Source organism: Eptesicus fuscus, chromosome 15, assembly GCF_027574615.1.
Source record: "Eptesicus fuscus isolate TK198812 chromosome 15, DD_ASM_mEF_20220401, whole genome shotgun sequence".
Taxonomy (NCBI): Eukaryota; Metazoa; Chordata; class Mammalia; order Chiroptera; family Vespertilionidae; genus Eptesicus; species Eptesicus fuscus.
Genome location: NC_072487.1, coordinates 30,622,780 through 30,639,947, shown reverse-complemented (window position 1 = coordinate 30,639,947; position 17,168 = coordinate 30,622,780). Strand labels below are relative to the sequence as shown.

General features: G+C 40.9%; 2 protein-coding genes across 4 annotated transcripts in view; one reads left to right on the top strand and one right to left on the bottom strand.

Annotated features, from left to right (window-relative positions):
- Positions 1-17,168, top strand: part of CDC37L1 (cell division cycle 37 like 1, HSP90 cochaperone) — a 50,869-nt gene that overhangs the window by 640 nt on the left and 33,061 nt on the right. For all 3 annotated transcript variants that reach the window (XM_054727325.1, XM_054727324.1, XM_054727323.1), the window contains exons 2-3: positions 3,608-3,889; positions 7,750-7,843. In XM_054727325.1, the coding sequence (XP_054583300.1) occupies positions 3,608-3,889; positions 7,750-7,843 (376 nt within the window). The remainder of the gene's footprint in view (positions 1-3,607; positions 3,890-7,749; positions 7,844-17,168) is intronic.
- Positions 15,163-17,168, bottom strand: part of AK3 (adenylate kinase 3) — a 48,050-nt gene continuing 46,044 nt past the window's right edge. Inside the window, exon 6 of the mRNA XM_008144988.3 lies at positions 15,163-15,434. The gene's annotated coding sequence lies outside the window, so the exon portion shown is untranslated. The remainder of the gene's footprint in view (positions 15,435-17,168) is intronic.

Here is a 17,168-nt window from a genome sequence, read left to right as displayed (position 1 = left end):
GCTCATGCGGTAACATTGACCCTTTGTCCTCTTGTGCGTGGTTTGATCCGAGCATTTTATTCTGTTGAAGATTCTAATGTGTGTGCAATAGTTCATCATTAGGAACAGTAAGTGGTGGCATTTCAGCAATTCACTGGGCTCCTTCCTTATCAAGGTTTCTATCCAAATTTACTGCGGTGACATCCGAACCAATTAAATTGTCGCTTTGGAGGCTGGCCTAAATCTCTCCCATTCGCGTGACCATTTTACCCCTTAGGGTTGTTTTTAGTTTTGCTTCACATCATTCTCCAGTAAAAAACACAAGAGGCTCACGTTTGCCTTTTCCTTAAAACTTCTTCCCGAGATTCCTGATGCTAACGTGTGGTTTTTCACCCCAGCATTCCTTCCTCTGAAACTTATCTAAAATGGGATGTGCCATTTAGGATTTTTTTCTGGGTCCTGTCTTAATAAAGTGCTTACATACGCCTATCATCTTGTCCTGGTTTTTCTCCTAACCTGAGTGTGTTTTGAACGTGTATTACAGGGTCGCAGACTAGACACTTACACGTTCAACCAAACGGATTATAGGTGTCTGCTTTCTAGGTTTCATGCAGAATGGAATCCCTAAGGGCTTAACTGAACTAATACAGTTTTTCTCTAGGCTCATCTTGCAAGCTGTTAACCAATACGAGCCATTTACGTCGTTTGTCACTAAGTGTAGGGTCATCGATCCTATGCCCAGCTCACGGAGTTGGCTTCAGACAGAGAAAAATGCTGTTTCATAACACAGACTGTACTTTGGCCAGCCAGTCACTGGGAAAGTGCAAGACATTTTTTAGGAGGACAGAGTGAGAGTTGATAGGTCAGTACTCATCCACTAATTATGGGTCACTGGTGTCATCTTTGTATACAAAGTGTGTTATGTAACTGCATAATGAATGTGTTACAGAGAGGAAAAAAGAATGAACAGCAGCTGCCATCGTCAATTTTGAAGGCATATGGAGAGGATAGAAGAAGAATTTTAGGTGCATTGTGGTTGAATCCCAAGAGTAACCTAAGAGAAACTTAATTTTAAAAGTATCTATATTAATTTTTGCTCATACACTTGGGTTTATAAGCTTATTTAGCAGAAAGGGATTTTAGAAGCAAATAGCCTTGTGTCCTTCATGAAAAATTATTTCCCTGAGATCATGTAGCTTGTTAGTAGCAGAATTAAAACCAAAATCCACCCTGACTCCTAGTACAGTCTCATTTTTCCCCCCACCTACTACAGTGCCCATCCTGTGATGTAATGTAAAACTATTTGGCTGAAACTACCTTTGAATACTGTTAATATTTGTAAAGTGATTACTAATCCTAAATTAGTGCACATGTTATAACCTGTTTATTTGTCTTGCTGGCTTTAGGATTTACCTTTTGGATTGGAATATTCAGAAAGAATAAAATGTTTAATTCAATTTATAAACATTGTACAATCTTTATAAAAATAGCTTTGGTTCAATTTTATGGAATTTGGGGAATCTCTAGACATCTTAGTGTTATATATGATGTCAAATCCTGGATGTAATGTTATACATTACATATAACATTAATTATAATAGAATTATACATTACATATAACATATAGCAGTTTAGAATTTAAAGATAAAGTTAGACCTTAATGTTCAAGTTTCTTTTTCAATTTTGTGTTAATTGAATTTATGTTTAATGTCCCTTTAAAATCTCAGTATGTTCACAGATAAAATATGACTTTTTATTTAGTCATCTCAATACATGTTGCACAGTTTGCTCAGATACCCAAATGTGTATAGTCTGCGGAGAAGAATTTAAACATAAATCATTCTTAGAATTTAGAGATAAGATTTCTATGTTTAAGAAATGACTTAAGCATCTGACATCTTGGTCCCCAGCATATGTTGTCAGTTTGGCTCAAATAATATCTTACAAAAATTCAAAACAAAAAAAAAGAGAGAAAAGAAATGACTTGAGAATTTGCTACCACATAATTTGAAAATGCTATATCTGTTTGTTTATATCTTCTTCCTTAGTATATCTTTGTCTTTTCTTACAGTATAAATTTTATAGCTTAAATTTTCTTTTCCTGGCTCCTCCTTAAAGCATAGATAGTCTGCACTTCTTGATTCTATTCTAAGATAGCAAAAAATAAAAATAAGTGCTTTACTTGGTTAGAGTCATGTGGTGCCTGGGCTCCAAACCTGCTAAATAATTGAGTAAAACATCTGAATAACAACAATGCCCACATTTGCCCCAATAGAAATCTAAGTTTGCCTTGAAGACTCATCTAGCAAGTAGGGACCTTGCATGCTACTTGCCTCAGAATTCTTTACCACCACTAATCTATTCCATGAAGTGGAGAGTCATTTATTCAGCTAAGATTTGTTGTTCTAGCTCCTAAGGAAGCTGAGAGTTGGGTAAACAAATAAGCACAATGTTGTGTGAAAACACCACTATGGAAGTATGCATAACTTGGGTGGAGGGGGAAGGGATGAGAGAAAATTGAGGTATATAATGCCAGAATCTGGAATGGAGGTAGGAGTTTGGTGGGGCATGAAGGAAGGGGGTTGCCACATTGAAGGGGTGGAGGGAAAGAATAAGCAAAACTGAAGACAAACTGAAACCAAGTCCAGAGAGATAATAGGAAATGAAATCATGAGGGACAATGCCATCTCACAGAGTTTGCACTTTTTCCCAAGACTCTAAGAATGAGTAAAATTATCAGATTTAGTTTTTGGAGAGATCACTCCAAGTCGAGCAGAGAAGAGAATGGCTTGAAATGAGAAAGGGTATATTTCTATAATAGTGATGCAGGTAAGGGAATAGATTGGAATAAAATTATTCTGAATTTCTAGTTTGATATTGATCTACAATTTGGCTAAGAAATCATATAGAATGTGCCTTCAACTCTTATTTTATACAGCTGTAGAATAGAAAGCACCCATCTAATGTAGGAGTTCGGTAAATATTAAAGCTAATTACTATTGCTTCTGACTGGAACAGAATCACCAGAGTGGGCCAGTTGGCTTTTCTTTTTTAATAACTTTACCTGTTTTGATTAGGATTAAGTTAAAGGGTATCTATTTGATATAGTCAGTTATAAATAGAAATTGCCAATAAGAACTCAGATTGCCAAGGATTTGGATAATATTGAAGGAAATTAGAAACTAATAAATGATTACTTTTAAATAAAAGGTTCTTTGCAATGAATAACTTGCAGAGCAAAATTCTAAAGGTCTGGTTTTTAGCATGTTGAGTGATAAGTTGATGAACTAGATTTAAGCTTTTGTTCTCTTTCTGCAATTTCAGATGATAAAGACTAAAACAAGTGTTTGTTGTACACCAGCTACAGTTTATCTGTGCTAGTTGCCAGGCTTTTCGTTGCTGTTAGTTTTTGGGGGAGAGGCACAGATTAACAAAGAAGCTTACTGGTAGAGTCTAGTTGATGAAACAAAGCCCATAATATAAAAATGTAACTGCATACACAGAAGGTTAGGATACCTATGCACCAGAAACATTGTACAGAAATTCTTGACTAAAAGAAAATTTAACTGTGCTGCTTAAACATTCCCAATGCCTTCTTCATTTCTTACAAAGATTATTTTTCATCCAGATGTATAGCCATGGAATTGAAATGGCTTGCCAAAAGCAGAAAGAGTTTGTGAAGAGCTCTGTGGCATGCAAATGGAACCTTGCTGAAGCTCAGCAGAAACTTGGTAGCTTAGCACTGCATAATTCTGAGTCCTTGGATCAGGAACATGCCAAGGCACAAACAGCAGTATCAGAACTGAGGCAACGCGAAGAAGAATGGCGGCAGAAAGAAGAGGCTCTAGTACAAAGAGAGAGAATGTGTCTATGGAATGTGGATACCATTAGCAAGGATGTTTTTAATAAGGTATGACCTTTTTTTTGCACTGTAATCAAAGAAGAAAAAAAAACAATATTTGTACAAACCTTTGTGCATATTTGGTAGCAAAACAACAGAATCCTATAATCAGTATTTGTTTTTGACAGTTTATGAAAAGTGCTTGTTACAGAAACCTGTATTCCCAATTGTGTCTAGTGTGGGCAGTTCTTAATATAAATATATGGCTGTAGCATAGCACCTGAATATAAGTGTGGGCTCTGGAATCAGACTGCCTCAAATCTTAGCTTTGTCACATGCTTGTTGTGACCTTGGGCAAGTCACTTAACATCTCTAAGTCTCAGTTTCTTCAACTTTATGGGGTTGGTATGAAGACCAAATAGGGTAATGTCTTAAAAGCAAGTAGCATGGGGCCTATCAGGTGGTAAAGCTAAGATTTTACAAGCGCTTTCTAATGTTGCTGTGTTATAAGTTTGCTATTAGTTTTGTAACACTAATGTATAGTTGCTGGATTTACTAAATAAAGTTTTTACCACTGTTATTTTTTTAGTAAACTTCAGATAGTAATCTGAACTTGGTATTACAAGCTTTAGTAGTGAAAGGACTAGTATATTACTTATGCCAATTAAGAGTGGTTTTCTATTTCTACTGAATTATATAGGCCTTTTTCTTTGACTTCTATATCTGAAGTAGATAATGGGTAATGAATGTCAGTCATTTTCAACTAGTAGGTAAAGAATTACTTCTTTCTATTTGTACTAACCTTTTCAAGCTTCAAGGATAGACTGCTCATTCTTGTCTAAGTCCACATTTAATTTATCTTTAACTGTCATTATTCTTTAGACTTCTCAATCTATAGTTACTTGTTTCTGTTCTGGCATTCACTCTCAACACACCCTTTTAAGAACTATTAATATCCTTCCCCTACACCAGCTCTAGTTCTGTTACAGCAATAAGTAATACACATAGGTAAATGACACCACTAGCACTATCAGTACTTCTTTAATTCAGAAAAATTATGAATTCAGCAACATGCTTTTTATAAAAAAACAACAAAAACCACATAAATATGTAAAATAGAATTGTAAGGCTTTCTTTACTAGCTGTTCCATTTCCCAGAGATAACACTGGTAACAGTAAGTTATATCTTTCTAGACTTTTTTTGTACTTGTACTAATTTATATATTTTTCCTCCCCCACAATGGGATCACTCTTTATCTTAATATTTTGCTATGTTAGTATATATTATTCTAAGGGGTGTGTCTTCTAAAGTGTTATTTTATTTCTGGTTTGCATTTATACCCTAAACTATTCAAAATAATTTTCTTCTTCCAGAGAGAATGGTCAAAATAATGTTTCTTTGTATTATAAAGTTAATGTCTCATAATACAGTGGTCACAAATTTTCATTTGTCTCTCCTTTTCATTTTTTTTTTTTAAACTTAGGTTTTAACAAGGCCTACCTTTATACCACACATTAATTAGGACTATTTTTATGTTCCAGTCATTTGCTCAAAATCGTACATTGATTTTGTCTGGGAGCTTGAGACTTGAGAGGACTGGTCTAGATCTGCGCTGTCCAACTCGATAGCCACTAGCCACATGTGCTATTGAGAGCTTGAAATGTGGCTAGTCCGAATTGAGATGTGCTGTAAGTGTAAAATACACACCAGATTCCAATGATTTAGTACCAAAAGAAGTAAAATATTTCACTAATAATTTTTTGTATTGCTTACCTGTTGAAATGATATGCTAGATATGTTGGGTTAAATTAATGTTATTTATCTGTTTCTTTATGCTTTTTAATGTGGCTAATAGAAATCTTTAAATTATATTTGTGATGGATTATATTTCTACTGGACAGTGCTGGTCTAGATAGCAGAGTATATAAAGAAAAAAATGCTTTCATTTTGAAATATATAAACTTATGTGCTTTTTTATTGTAAACTGCGAGAGAGCTAGTTTGCAATTTTCATTTTTGGCAGTGGTGATCTCAAGGTTTAAATGCGACCACAGGATGTTCTGCGAAATTATTCTGCCATTTTTTCTGGCCAGATACAAACTTCATCTTGGTCTGTTTTATGACTAAATATTTCATCGAAAATAAGCACTTCTTTAATAGAAATTTGTACTTGATTTCAGAATCAAACTGTTTGGCTTCTCCTAAGAAAAGTTTGCAACAAAGGTCTATTTTAGGTTTGTGTCTTATCAAAGAATTCTAGTAGATATATTTTATTTTCTATATACTTTGAATTTCGGGATTTATATTCAGCAAGAGCTCCAAAGATTAGTCTAGAGCAGTGACTTTCAACGGTAAGAATTTTTAAAACATACAGTACCTTACTATTTAGTCAGGGACACTGACCTCTTTTCCCTTAGATTGTCAAAAAAAATGACAATAGCCAAAACAGCTATAGCTGTCTGGTATGTCTTGAACCATAAATATATATAGGTCATATAATAGAGTTAGTTGCATCTTATTGGTCATTTCACATAATAAGGTGTCTCTTGGTACCAGAAATATTATATATATATATATATATATATATATATATATATGCCTAATATGCAAATTATCCCCACGGGAGTTTGACCTGGAGTTTGATAGCTCGCTATGACACACGCTGACCACCAGGAGGCGGCACGGAATGAAGGGAGACCCCGGTCAGCAGCTGGAAGGAAGGCCCTGGCCGGCAGCCGGAAGGCCCCAATTGGCCCTGATCACCGGCCAGGCCTGGGACCCTACCCATGCATGAATTTCATGCACTGGGCCTTTAGTCCTTACATAAAAGTTTAGGTGCCTGAATATTTTTAATTTTATTTTAGAGGATGTTTATTAAAGCTAGGGGCAATGAAACAAGGAAGGGCTGGGAAAAGGAATCTAGGTTGAGCTGCTTTGGCTCACCAAGAAGTCAGAAAAGCCCTGGCCAGCATGTTCAGTGGTTAGAGCATTGGCCAGCACACAAAGAGTCTTGGGTTCGATTCCTGGTTAAGGGCACATACTTGGGTTATAAGTTTGCTCCCCAAACCTGGTCAAGGTGCATGCTCAAGGCAACAGTCGATGTGTGTCTCTCACATCGATGTTTCTCTCTCTATTCCACTCTCTCAAAAGAAATGGAAAAATATTGTCAGGTGAGGATTAAAAAAAGAAGAAGAAAAAAGAGACAACGTGGCCATGGGGACTGGTTCAGGGGTTTGCCTGGGATGAACTGCCACTGCCCATTGCTGCACTGGTTGCAAGCCTCGTGATGTCCCTTAGAGTTTATGAAGTCATACCTGTGAAGAAAGAAAAGGGGGATGGAACGATGCAGGCATGCTCCTAGGAGAGAGCATGCAAGGGCACCTAAATTTTTAAAACGTCATTTTGAAGCAAAAAAGGGTATTTATTTATTTATTTTGTAAAAAAATCAAAGTTGTATCTTATTTTTATTGTCAGATCAGCAAAAAATATGTATTTTGGTGTGCCACAGAATTTTAGTAGTTTATGTATGCCATAACATGAAAAAGGTTGAAAATCACTGGTCTAGAGTTGCAGATACTTAATGGGAATGAATAAAGCAAAACATAAATGATGCATGTAAAGGATATTTCTATACCTACCTTTAATAGGGAAACTTAGTTTAACAAAAAGATCCATTTGTTTTTCTGTATAATTTCTAAAGTAATGCTATAATTTTTCATACATCATTTTAAATAAAACTAATGAAACTCCAGTACAAGTAAATTTTAATTGTTTAATAGAGTTTAACACATGAATTTAATGATATAATATCAGTATAAGATTATACCACCTATTTATTGTGTCTACAGGAAAGATTGCAAGACATTCAGTGTCTGAGAAAGAAGATCAATCAGAATATAAAATCTGATTTTAACTTAAATTTTTTTTAGAGTTTTATTAATCAAGATAAAGGAAAAGAATCAGAAGATGAAGATAAATCAGAATCATTTATGCAGAAATATGAGCAAAAAATCAGACATTTTGGTAAGTCTACTGTTTGAATTACCTTCTTCTATAACGTTTAATATAAATATGTGTACAAAAGGTGGATTTATAAAATGGGAACCAAAAAGAAGATAAGTAACAAACTCCAGTTGTGTCGCTACTTCTGGCATAGTTGTACAGCGCTTGTTTTAGATACTTTGTGTGTGTGTGTGTGTGTGTGGTGGGGGGGGTGGTTAATAACAGAAATGTACTGACAGACTAAACCTAATTGTGAAGAGCAGCAAATGTAATCTATTATCCTATCTAATAAAAGAGAAACATGCAAATTGACCATACCTTCGCTACGCCCACAAGCCAATCAGGAGCAAGTATGCAAATTAACCCAACAAATATGGCAGAGGCCACAGAGCTGGAGAGAGCAGGAGGCGTGGGTTGGCCCCGGCGATGGAGGAAGCCAAGATTTCTGCCCGCCCTGGCCTGCCCTGGCCTCCGCTCAAGGCTACAAAGTTTCAATTATAGAAGATAAATAAATCCCAGATACCAGGGCTTCCGCATGGGTCGCCGGGGGGGCGTGGCCAGCCTGCAAACCACCACAGGCCCCTCACCCAGGCTGCCCCGTGCCCCAAGGGAACCCCCACCCTGATCCAGGACACCTTTGAGGGCAAACCAGCTGGCCCCCACCCATGCACCATGCCTCTATCCTATCTAATAAAAGCGTAATATGCAAATTGACCATCACTCCAAACACAAGATGGCTGCCCCCGTGTGGACACAAGATGGCCACCACAAGATGGCCAGCAGGGGAGGGCAGTTGGGAGGGACCAGGCCTGCAAGGGAGGGCAGTTGTGGACGATCAGGCCAGCAGGGGAGGGCAGTTGGGAGGGACCAGGCCTGCAAGGGAGGGCAGTTGTGGGCGATCAGGACATGAGGGGAGAGCAGTTGGGGGGAACCAGGCCTGCAAGGGAGGGCAGTTGGGGGCGATCAGGCATGCAGGGGAGGGCAGTTAGGGTGACCAGGCTGGCAGAGGAGGGAAGTTGGGGGCAACTGGGCCTGCAGGGAAGGGCAATTGGGGGGAACCAGGCCTGCAGGGTAGGGCAGTTGGGGGTGACAGGACCTTCAGGGGAAGGAAGTTGCGGGGGACAGGACCTTCAGGGGAAGGAAGTTGGGGGAGGAGGACCAGGCCTGCAGGGGAGGGCAGTTAGGGGTGACCAGGCCTTCAGGGGAGGGCAGTTAGGGGTGACCAGGCCAGCAGGGGAGGACAGTAGTTAGGGGCAATCAGGCTGGCAGGGGAGTGGTTAGGGGGTGATGAGGCTAGCAGGCAGAAGCAGTTAGGGGCAATCAGGAAGGCAGGCAGGTGAGCAGTTGGGAGCCAGCAGTCCGGGATTGTGAGAGGGATGTCCAACTGCCCGGTTAGGCCCGATCCTATCAGATTCGGGCCTAAACCGGCAGTTGGACATTCCTCGAGGGGTCCCAGATTGGAGAGGATGCAGGCTGGGCTGAGGGACACCCCCCGCCCCGTGCATGAATTTCATGCACCGGGCCTCTAGTTCTATATAATAAAAGAGAAACATGTAAATTGCCTGTACCTCCGCTACGCTCACCAGCCAATCAGGAGGAGTATGCAAATTAACCTCATCGCCTCTGAGAGCAGGGAGGAGGCAGCTCTTAGCAAGGAAGCAGGCAAGTGCAGTCTGCAGGCAGCTCCCAGCACGGCCTGGTTGGCCATTGCCTCGGCGACCCAGGAACAGGCAAGCACTGCCGCAGGCAGCACCCAGCACAGCCTGCTTTGGGGAGCAGGGAAGCGCTGCCGCAGGCAGCTCCCAGCACAGCCTGCTTGGCTGTCACCACAGAGACCTAGGAGCAGGCAAGCCCAACCTGCAGGCAGCTCCCAGCATGGCCTGATTGGCCGTTGCCTCGGCGATCTGGGAGCAGGCAAGCACTGCCACAGGAAGCACCCAGCACAGCCTGCTTGGCAGTTACCATGGTGTGGAGCAGGCAGGCCCCACAGAGAGCAGAGAACCAAGGGGAGTGGGCCTAAGCCGTCAGTAGGACATCCCCTGAGGGCTCCCAGTTTGGAGAGGGTACAGGGTCAGGCTGAGGGACACTCTGGCCTCCGCTCAAGGCTTTCGTGCACCGGGCCTCTAGTCCTATCTAATAATAGACAAATGTGCAAATTGACCATACCTCCGACATGCCCACAAGCCACGCCCACCACCCAATCAGAGCGGGTATGCAAATTAACACAACCAAGATGGCTACAGTCACAGAGAGCAAGGTTTCCTAGGTAACAGAGGTAGCCAAGCTTTCTGCCTGCCCTTGCCAGGCCTAAGCCTCCACTCAAGCTACAAAGTTTCAATTATAGAAGGTAAACAAATTCAAACAGAAATGGCAGCAGAATGGAGCTTGAGAGAGCAGGCCAGGGTTGCTCCCGGCAACAGGGGAAGCAAAGCTTTCCGCACACCCTGGCCAGGCCCACCCGCTTAAGGCTACAAAGTTTCAATTATAACCCCAACAGAAATGGCTGCCGGCTGCAGAGGGAGCCCCAGGCTTGGCTCCGCTCCAGGCTACAAAGTTTCGATTGTAGAAGGAAAATAAATTCCAGATACCAGGGCCTCCGCTTGCGTTGCCAGGGGGCGTGGCCGGCCTGCAAACAACCACAGGCCCTTCGCTCAGGCCACCCCACGCCCCAAGAGAACCCTACCCTGATCAGGGACAACCTTCAGGGCAAACCAGCTGGCCCCCACCCCTGTACCAGGCCTCTATCCTATCTAATAAAAGAGTAATATGCAGATTGATCATCACTGCAACACACAATATAGCTGCCCCCATGTAGTCAAAGATCCTGCCCCCATGTGGACACAAGATGGCCACCACAAGATGGCCAGCAGGAGAGGGCAGTTGGGAGGCACCCGGCCTGCAAGGGAGGGCAATTGGAGGTGATCAGCCCTTCAGGAGAGGGCAGTTAGGAGTGACCAGGCTGGCAGAGGAGGGAAGTTGGGGGCAAACAGGCTGGCAGCGGAGTGGTTAGGGGGTGATCAGGCTGGCAGGCAGAAGTGGTTAGGGGCAATCAGGAAGGCAGGCAGGCAAGCAGTTGGGAGCCAGCAGTCCTGGATTGTGAGAGGGATGTCCCAGATTGGAGAGGGTACAGGCTGGGCTGAGGGACAATCCCCCTCCGTGCACGAATTTCGTGCACCGGGCCTCTAGTTATATAATAAAAGGGTAATATGCAAATCGACTGAACAGCAGAATGACCAGATGCTATGACACACACTGACCACCAGGGGCCAGATGCTCAATGCAGGAGCTGCCCCCTAGTGGTCAGTGCACTCCCACAGGAGGAGCTCTGCTCAGCCACAAGCCGGGCTGAGGGCTGGCGAGCGCAGCGGTGGTGACAGGAGCCTCTCCCACCTCCTTGGCAACGCTAAGGACACCTGACTGTCACTTAGGCCCACTCCCCACAGTCATACATCCCCCAAGGGCCCCTGGACTGCTAAAGGTCACAGGCCGGGCTGAGGGATACCCCCCCACCCCCACCCTCTGCCCCAAGTGCCCAAATGTTGTGCACTGGGCCTGTAGTTATTATATAATACTACCCTCTAAGATACAGTCTTTATTTACTCCACATTCCATTCCCCAGCTAGTCTTTGCTTTGTCTTCTTTCCTCTTTGCTTCGTCTTTTTTCCTCTTTGCTTCCTTTTTTTTTTTTTTTTGTATTGATTTTTTACAGAGAGGAAGAGAGAGGGATAGATAGTTAGAAACATCGATGAGAGAGAAACATCGATCAGCTGCCTCCTGCACACCCCCTACTGGGGATGTGCCCGCAACCAAGGTACATGCCCTTGACCGGAATCAAACCCGGGACCCTTGAGTCCGCAGGCCGACGCTCTATCCACTGAGCCAAACTGGTTTCGGCCCTCTTTGCTTCCTTAGTATCTGGTTATCATATGGTTATAGGACTAGTTTTCATCCCCTCACCCCTCTAGGTTTTAGATATGATATTATATAATTCAGGCAGGTCCTTGAATTGTTATTCAGATAAACATAATAATAGAAATATGTATACAAAGAACTGAAAAATAGTTTTCTCTGTAAGGGAAAAGTGGTGAGATAGGGATTAATATAAGTGAAGGCTTCCCAGAGGAGGTAACATCTGAACTGGATTATGAGGAACACATAGGAGTTACCCATGTAGGTAAGGAAGCAAAGCAACAACACATGCAAAGACACAGTTGGGAAGTAGCATGTTGTATTCTAAGATTTATAAGCAGTGTGATACTGCTGAAGTAAAATGCTACTCGGAAGTGTTAGGAATTAAGCCTCAAGTTATATTTTTTTATCTCAAGTAATATGTTCATTTAGTAAACATAGTTTTTATTTGTAGTATATTAATAAGATTTTTAAATGGCATTTTGAGATCTCTTTCCTATTGGTGTTCCCAAAAGTATTTAGAATTTCATTCATCCTCAGCTGTGTCACGACAATAGATATTTTAGATTTTTTCCTTTTTATGCATTTTATTCATAAGATACTCATTTCCTCATACTTTTTATTTAAAAATATAAGCTGTGTATTCTATTTAATTCAAACAGTATCTGAAGAAGTGAAGTTTATTGTTATATATATTATTATTCTGGTATCATTTATAATAGAAAGAAAAGGATAAACAGTCCTCCCTTCGTTAGATATTAAAATCTTTAAATGAGTAGAGCCCAAGTCATAAGGATAAAAAAAAATTTTTTTGTAAGCCTTAGTTGTGATAATGTGAGTTGTCACTCTCACCTCTAGTTCTCTTCCTAGGCCTACGTATTCTGCTGTAGGAAACAGTACCATATATTGATTGCTCTTTCAGAGCATGGCTGCATCTGGTAGAATAGCATCCCTCAGTTATCACCAGCTGACATTTTATGGGCTAGTTGCTTTGGAGCCATGTAAAACCAGCCGGTGTGAAACAGTTCCCTCACTTTTGCTGTAAACTTGGTCAGAAGCAATATTATGTGGGAAAATAGCTCAACCTTACAAGGTGTAATAACCCAACTGGCACTGTAACTGTATGTGTCTTCAATAAAACATTTCACATTCAATAAACCTGGTGTTTCTTGATAGTGATGTTCATAATACCAGTGAATTTCACAAGCCCATTGCCTTCATTTTTCGGTGGGTCAGGAAGTAATGTGGTATGGGATATAAATCATTTAGTAAGGACCACAAATGTATTACTGATAGAATGGCAAGTAGAGAAGGCAATACCAGATCTAGAATGGGCTTGTTCAAGTGAGGAAGCAATGGCTCCTCCGAGATTAAATGGGACAAAAATAATCAACCTATTACTTGATGGTTGGCTGTTCTCTCTAGGATACAATGCCATATTGAGGTTTCATCACTGATTTCTGCTACTGGCAAATTAGGAGTTCATTGGCTATCCTGGAATATTGATGGGGAGATTCCATGCTGTTGAATCTCTGCATAATCTCATCTGCCATCATGACCCCTTAGTTTATAAAATATTGTGTAAGCAATGAGATGACTGAGGATAATGGCTGTCGTAACATTCACAAATGATTAATAAACAATTGTTTGTTTTGCCATTGTATGTGTGGGCTTCCAGTGTCTAGTCCTATAATACTAACCAGAGCCATACTGTCTTCAAAGCCAATCAGACCTTATAGCCACTCACGGATTCACATTGTGCCTGTTTTTTAGTGGAAATGCACATTGACTTTTCACTTTGGAGGAGATAGCCTGCTTGCTATAGCCCATTGGATCCTCCAGAAATGTACTAAGATTGTAGGCTTCCCCAAATTTCCTGTTTTATTTCCAGCTTTCTGGCATGTTTATATCTTACTAAGACATCTGGGATACCCGCTATTTCCACTCAACCAAGTTCCATCAGTGTGAAGTGACCAATTTACAGTTATGTGGAATGATGAGATAACCAAGTCCCTGTGAACTAAATTATAGCAGAGAGTTGATAGAGACCTGAGGCAAGACAATGAAAGTTTAATGCTGTCCCTGCTGGTGGAAGCAAATGTTTCTGGTGGTGTTTGCTTAATGTGGTAAAGGAAAAAAAAAAACATTTGTCAGAATAATGACATTGATATACTTCTTTGAAGTAAACACATCTGTAATAGCAACTGTGATTAAAGCTTCCAACTGCAGGTTTTCCAAACTTGCATTGTATTCCAAACTTTTGGAAGACATGGGCCTGGTACATGGGAGGCTATAAAGGGCTGCAGAAGCTTCCACAACAGTTCTTCTCTGTGGTCTCATGAGCAATTAAAACATTTTTCCTAACTTTCCCTAATAGTATTTGTTGACTTTTTTTTATATATATTTTTTTATTGATTTCTTGCAGAGAGGAAAGGAGAGGGACAGAGAGTTAGAAACATTGATGAGAGAGAAACATCGATCAGATGCCTCCTGCACACTCCCCACTGGGTATGTGCCCGCAACCACGGTACATGCCCTTGACCAGAATCGAACCCAGGACACTTGAGTCCGCAGGCCGATGCTTTATCCACTGAGCCAAACCGGTTAGGGCTTGACTATCTTTCTTATGTTGCTTTTACGGTTATAACTAGACTAGGGGCCCGGTGCACGAAGGTTCATGCATGGGGGTTGGGTCCCTCAGCCCGACCTGCAACCTCTCCAATCTGGGAGTCCTCAGGGGAGTGCTCTCCAATCCGGAGTTTCTGTCTGTCTTTGCAGTCATATGAGCGAATTGTCTGAGACCCCAACCCAGTTTGGTTTGTTGCTCACAGAATAATTGAGGCTTTTTTTTTTTTCCTTTGCTTCATTGATGGAGATTTCCTGGAAGTTTTAGGATATTTTCCCTTTAATTTTTCCTAGACCCTCTGATTTTACTTATGTCTCTCACCTTTGCTTTCCCTCCATCCCCACCGCAATAGTAACTTGCTCCAGGCTCACTTTGCTCTAGTGTCTAGGAGATCCGTCTGCCACCAGAACTACAATTCCCAGCATTCCTGGTGCTCCCCGCACTCTGGGCTTCCGCTTCCGGTCCTGGGGCTGCCACCAGCACTACTATTCCCAGAATTCCTGGTGCTCCCTGCACTCTTGGTTTTCCCTTCCTGCTCTGTCTCCGTTCCACAGCCTCCCGCTCTGCCAAGTCCTCCAAGCCACCAGCTCTCCCGCTCTGCTCTCCGCCTGCTGCCTGTGTATGCAAATTAACCCACCATCTTTGGCAGGTTAATTTGCATACTCCTGATTGGCTGGTGGGCGTTGCGGCGGTATGGTCAATTGACATGTTTCTCTTTTATTATATAGGATGGAATTTGCCATCTGGTGATAAATGGTACAACCATATTATGGAGTATTGAGAAGCACTGAGATCTTTATTATTTTCCTCCTGCATTTGTACTTAATTTAGTAATCCATGCTTTATAAATATAAAATATCAATTTAAAAAATCTGTTTTCTTTTAAATTTTACTAAAGTTTTATTCAAAGTCATATGCATCTTTGACATTACTGTCTTTATGATCAGCAGAACTGCTTTTTGATGATCTAACACAGTTTTCAGTGGTTCATCATCTGTTGACTTCCAGCCAAATTTAGCTGTGATTCAGCAATTTTTGAATTTGTGTAGGATGTTGTACTGGGAATTTTATCAAAAGCTGTAAAAAAGAAAGAAAAAAGCTGTTAACATTTGCATGAATGCTATGAGATCTGTTTCAGTGACACTGAAGGTGGATAGTCACAGTCTGTTTAATCAGTTAGCTATTGCTTTCAAGCATGTCAGTATCCTACTTTTGAAAAATATTTAATATAAAGTAATCTTGAATAGAATGTGAAGTGAAATGAGTAGAAAATAAATATGGAGGATATAATTCTGTTTCTTTAAAAGTCATCCTATATAATAAAAGCCTAATATTCAAAGTGTCCAACCATTTGTTCAACCGTTCGACCAGTCGCTATGACGCGCACTGACCACCAGGGACAAGACACTCTGACCAGTAGGTTAGCTTGCTGCTGGGGTCCAGCCGATCGGGACTGGGCGAGATGGGCTAGACATGCCCTAGAACCTTCCCGCAGTCCCTCTCCAGTCCCAATCATACACCGGTGGGGTCCCTCGGCCTGGCCTGCACCCTCTCGCAATTCGGTTCCCCTCGGGATTGTCCACAGGCCAGGCCGAGGGACCCCACCAGTGCACGAATCCTTGCACCAGGCCTCTAGTTAAAAAATAAGCCCAGAAGGAAATATATAAAAATGTTAAAGTTAATTATCGCTTAGAGAATTGCAGATGATTTTTATCTCCTGGATTTTTCAAATTCTTCACAATAAATATACTTGATATAATCTGAAAAAGAAATATATAGAAGGGTTTATAGTAAGAAATCAAGGATGGTTTAACATTATAAAACTCATTAATATGATTCACCGTATTAACAGACTATAATAGTATAACCATAAGATTTAGTAACAATTTGTTATAGAAGGAATAGAAATGTCAGAGGAATTTCTAGAATGCTTAATTGGATAATGGAGCCTAGGAAGCACTGTAGATGGCAGGGAAAAACTAATGGGTTTGGTTTCAAATAAAATGAGTTTATGTGCAGGCACGTAGGTAGAAATAATTGTCTGGTGGTAAGTGATTGGGAATGAAGGAGACCTGTGGCTCAGAAAGTACAGAAAAAAAGGTCATGTATCTTTCATTAAGAAATTCACAACCTAGTTGGGAGATTTTAGCACATAGAAAAATTAATATAATGAGTATAATTTGAAGGATTAAAATTTATCATTTTTATTATGAGTATAATGTAAAAAGAAAATGGAAATCATCAAGATTATATATTTGGGGGACTGTGTTAAGAATCAGTTGGAATATTTTTTAAATAAATCTTTATTGTTCAAATTATTACAATTGTTCCTCTTTTTCCCCCCATAGCTCCCCTCCACCCAGTTCCCACCCCACGCTCCACCCTTACCACCCACCCCCACTGTCCTCATCCATAGGTGTACGATTTTTGTCCAGTCTCTTCCCGCACCCCCCAGACCCCTTTCCCCCCGAGGATTGTCAGTCCACTCCCTTTCTATGCCCCTGATTCTATTATATTCACCAGTTTATTCTGTTCATCAGATTTTTTATTCACTTGATTTTTAGATTCACTTGTTGATAGAAATGTATTTGTTTTTCATAATTTTTATCTTTACCTTTTTCTTCTTCTTCCTCTTCTTAAAGAATACCTTTCAGCATTTCATATAATACTGGTTTGGCGGTGATGAACTCCTTTAGCTTTTTCTTATCTGTGAAGCTCTTTATCTGACCTTCAATTCTGAAAGATAGCTTTGCTGGGTATAGTAATCTTGGTTGTAGGTTCTTGCTATTCATCACTTTGAAGACTTCTTGC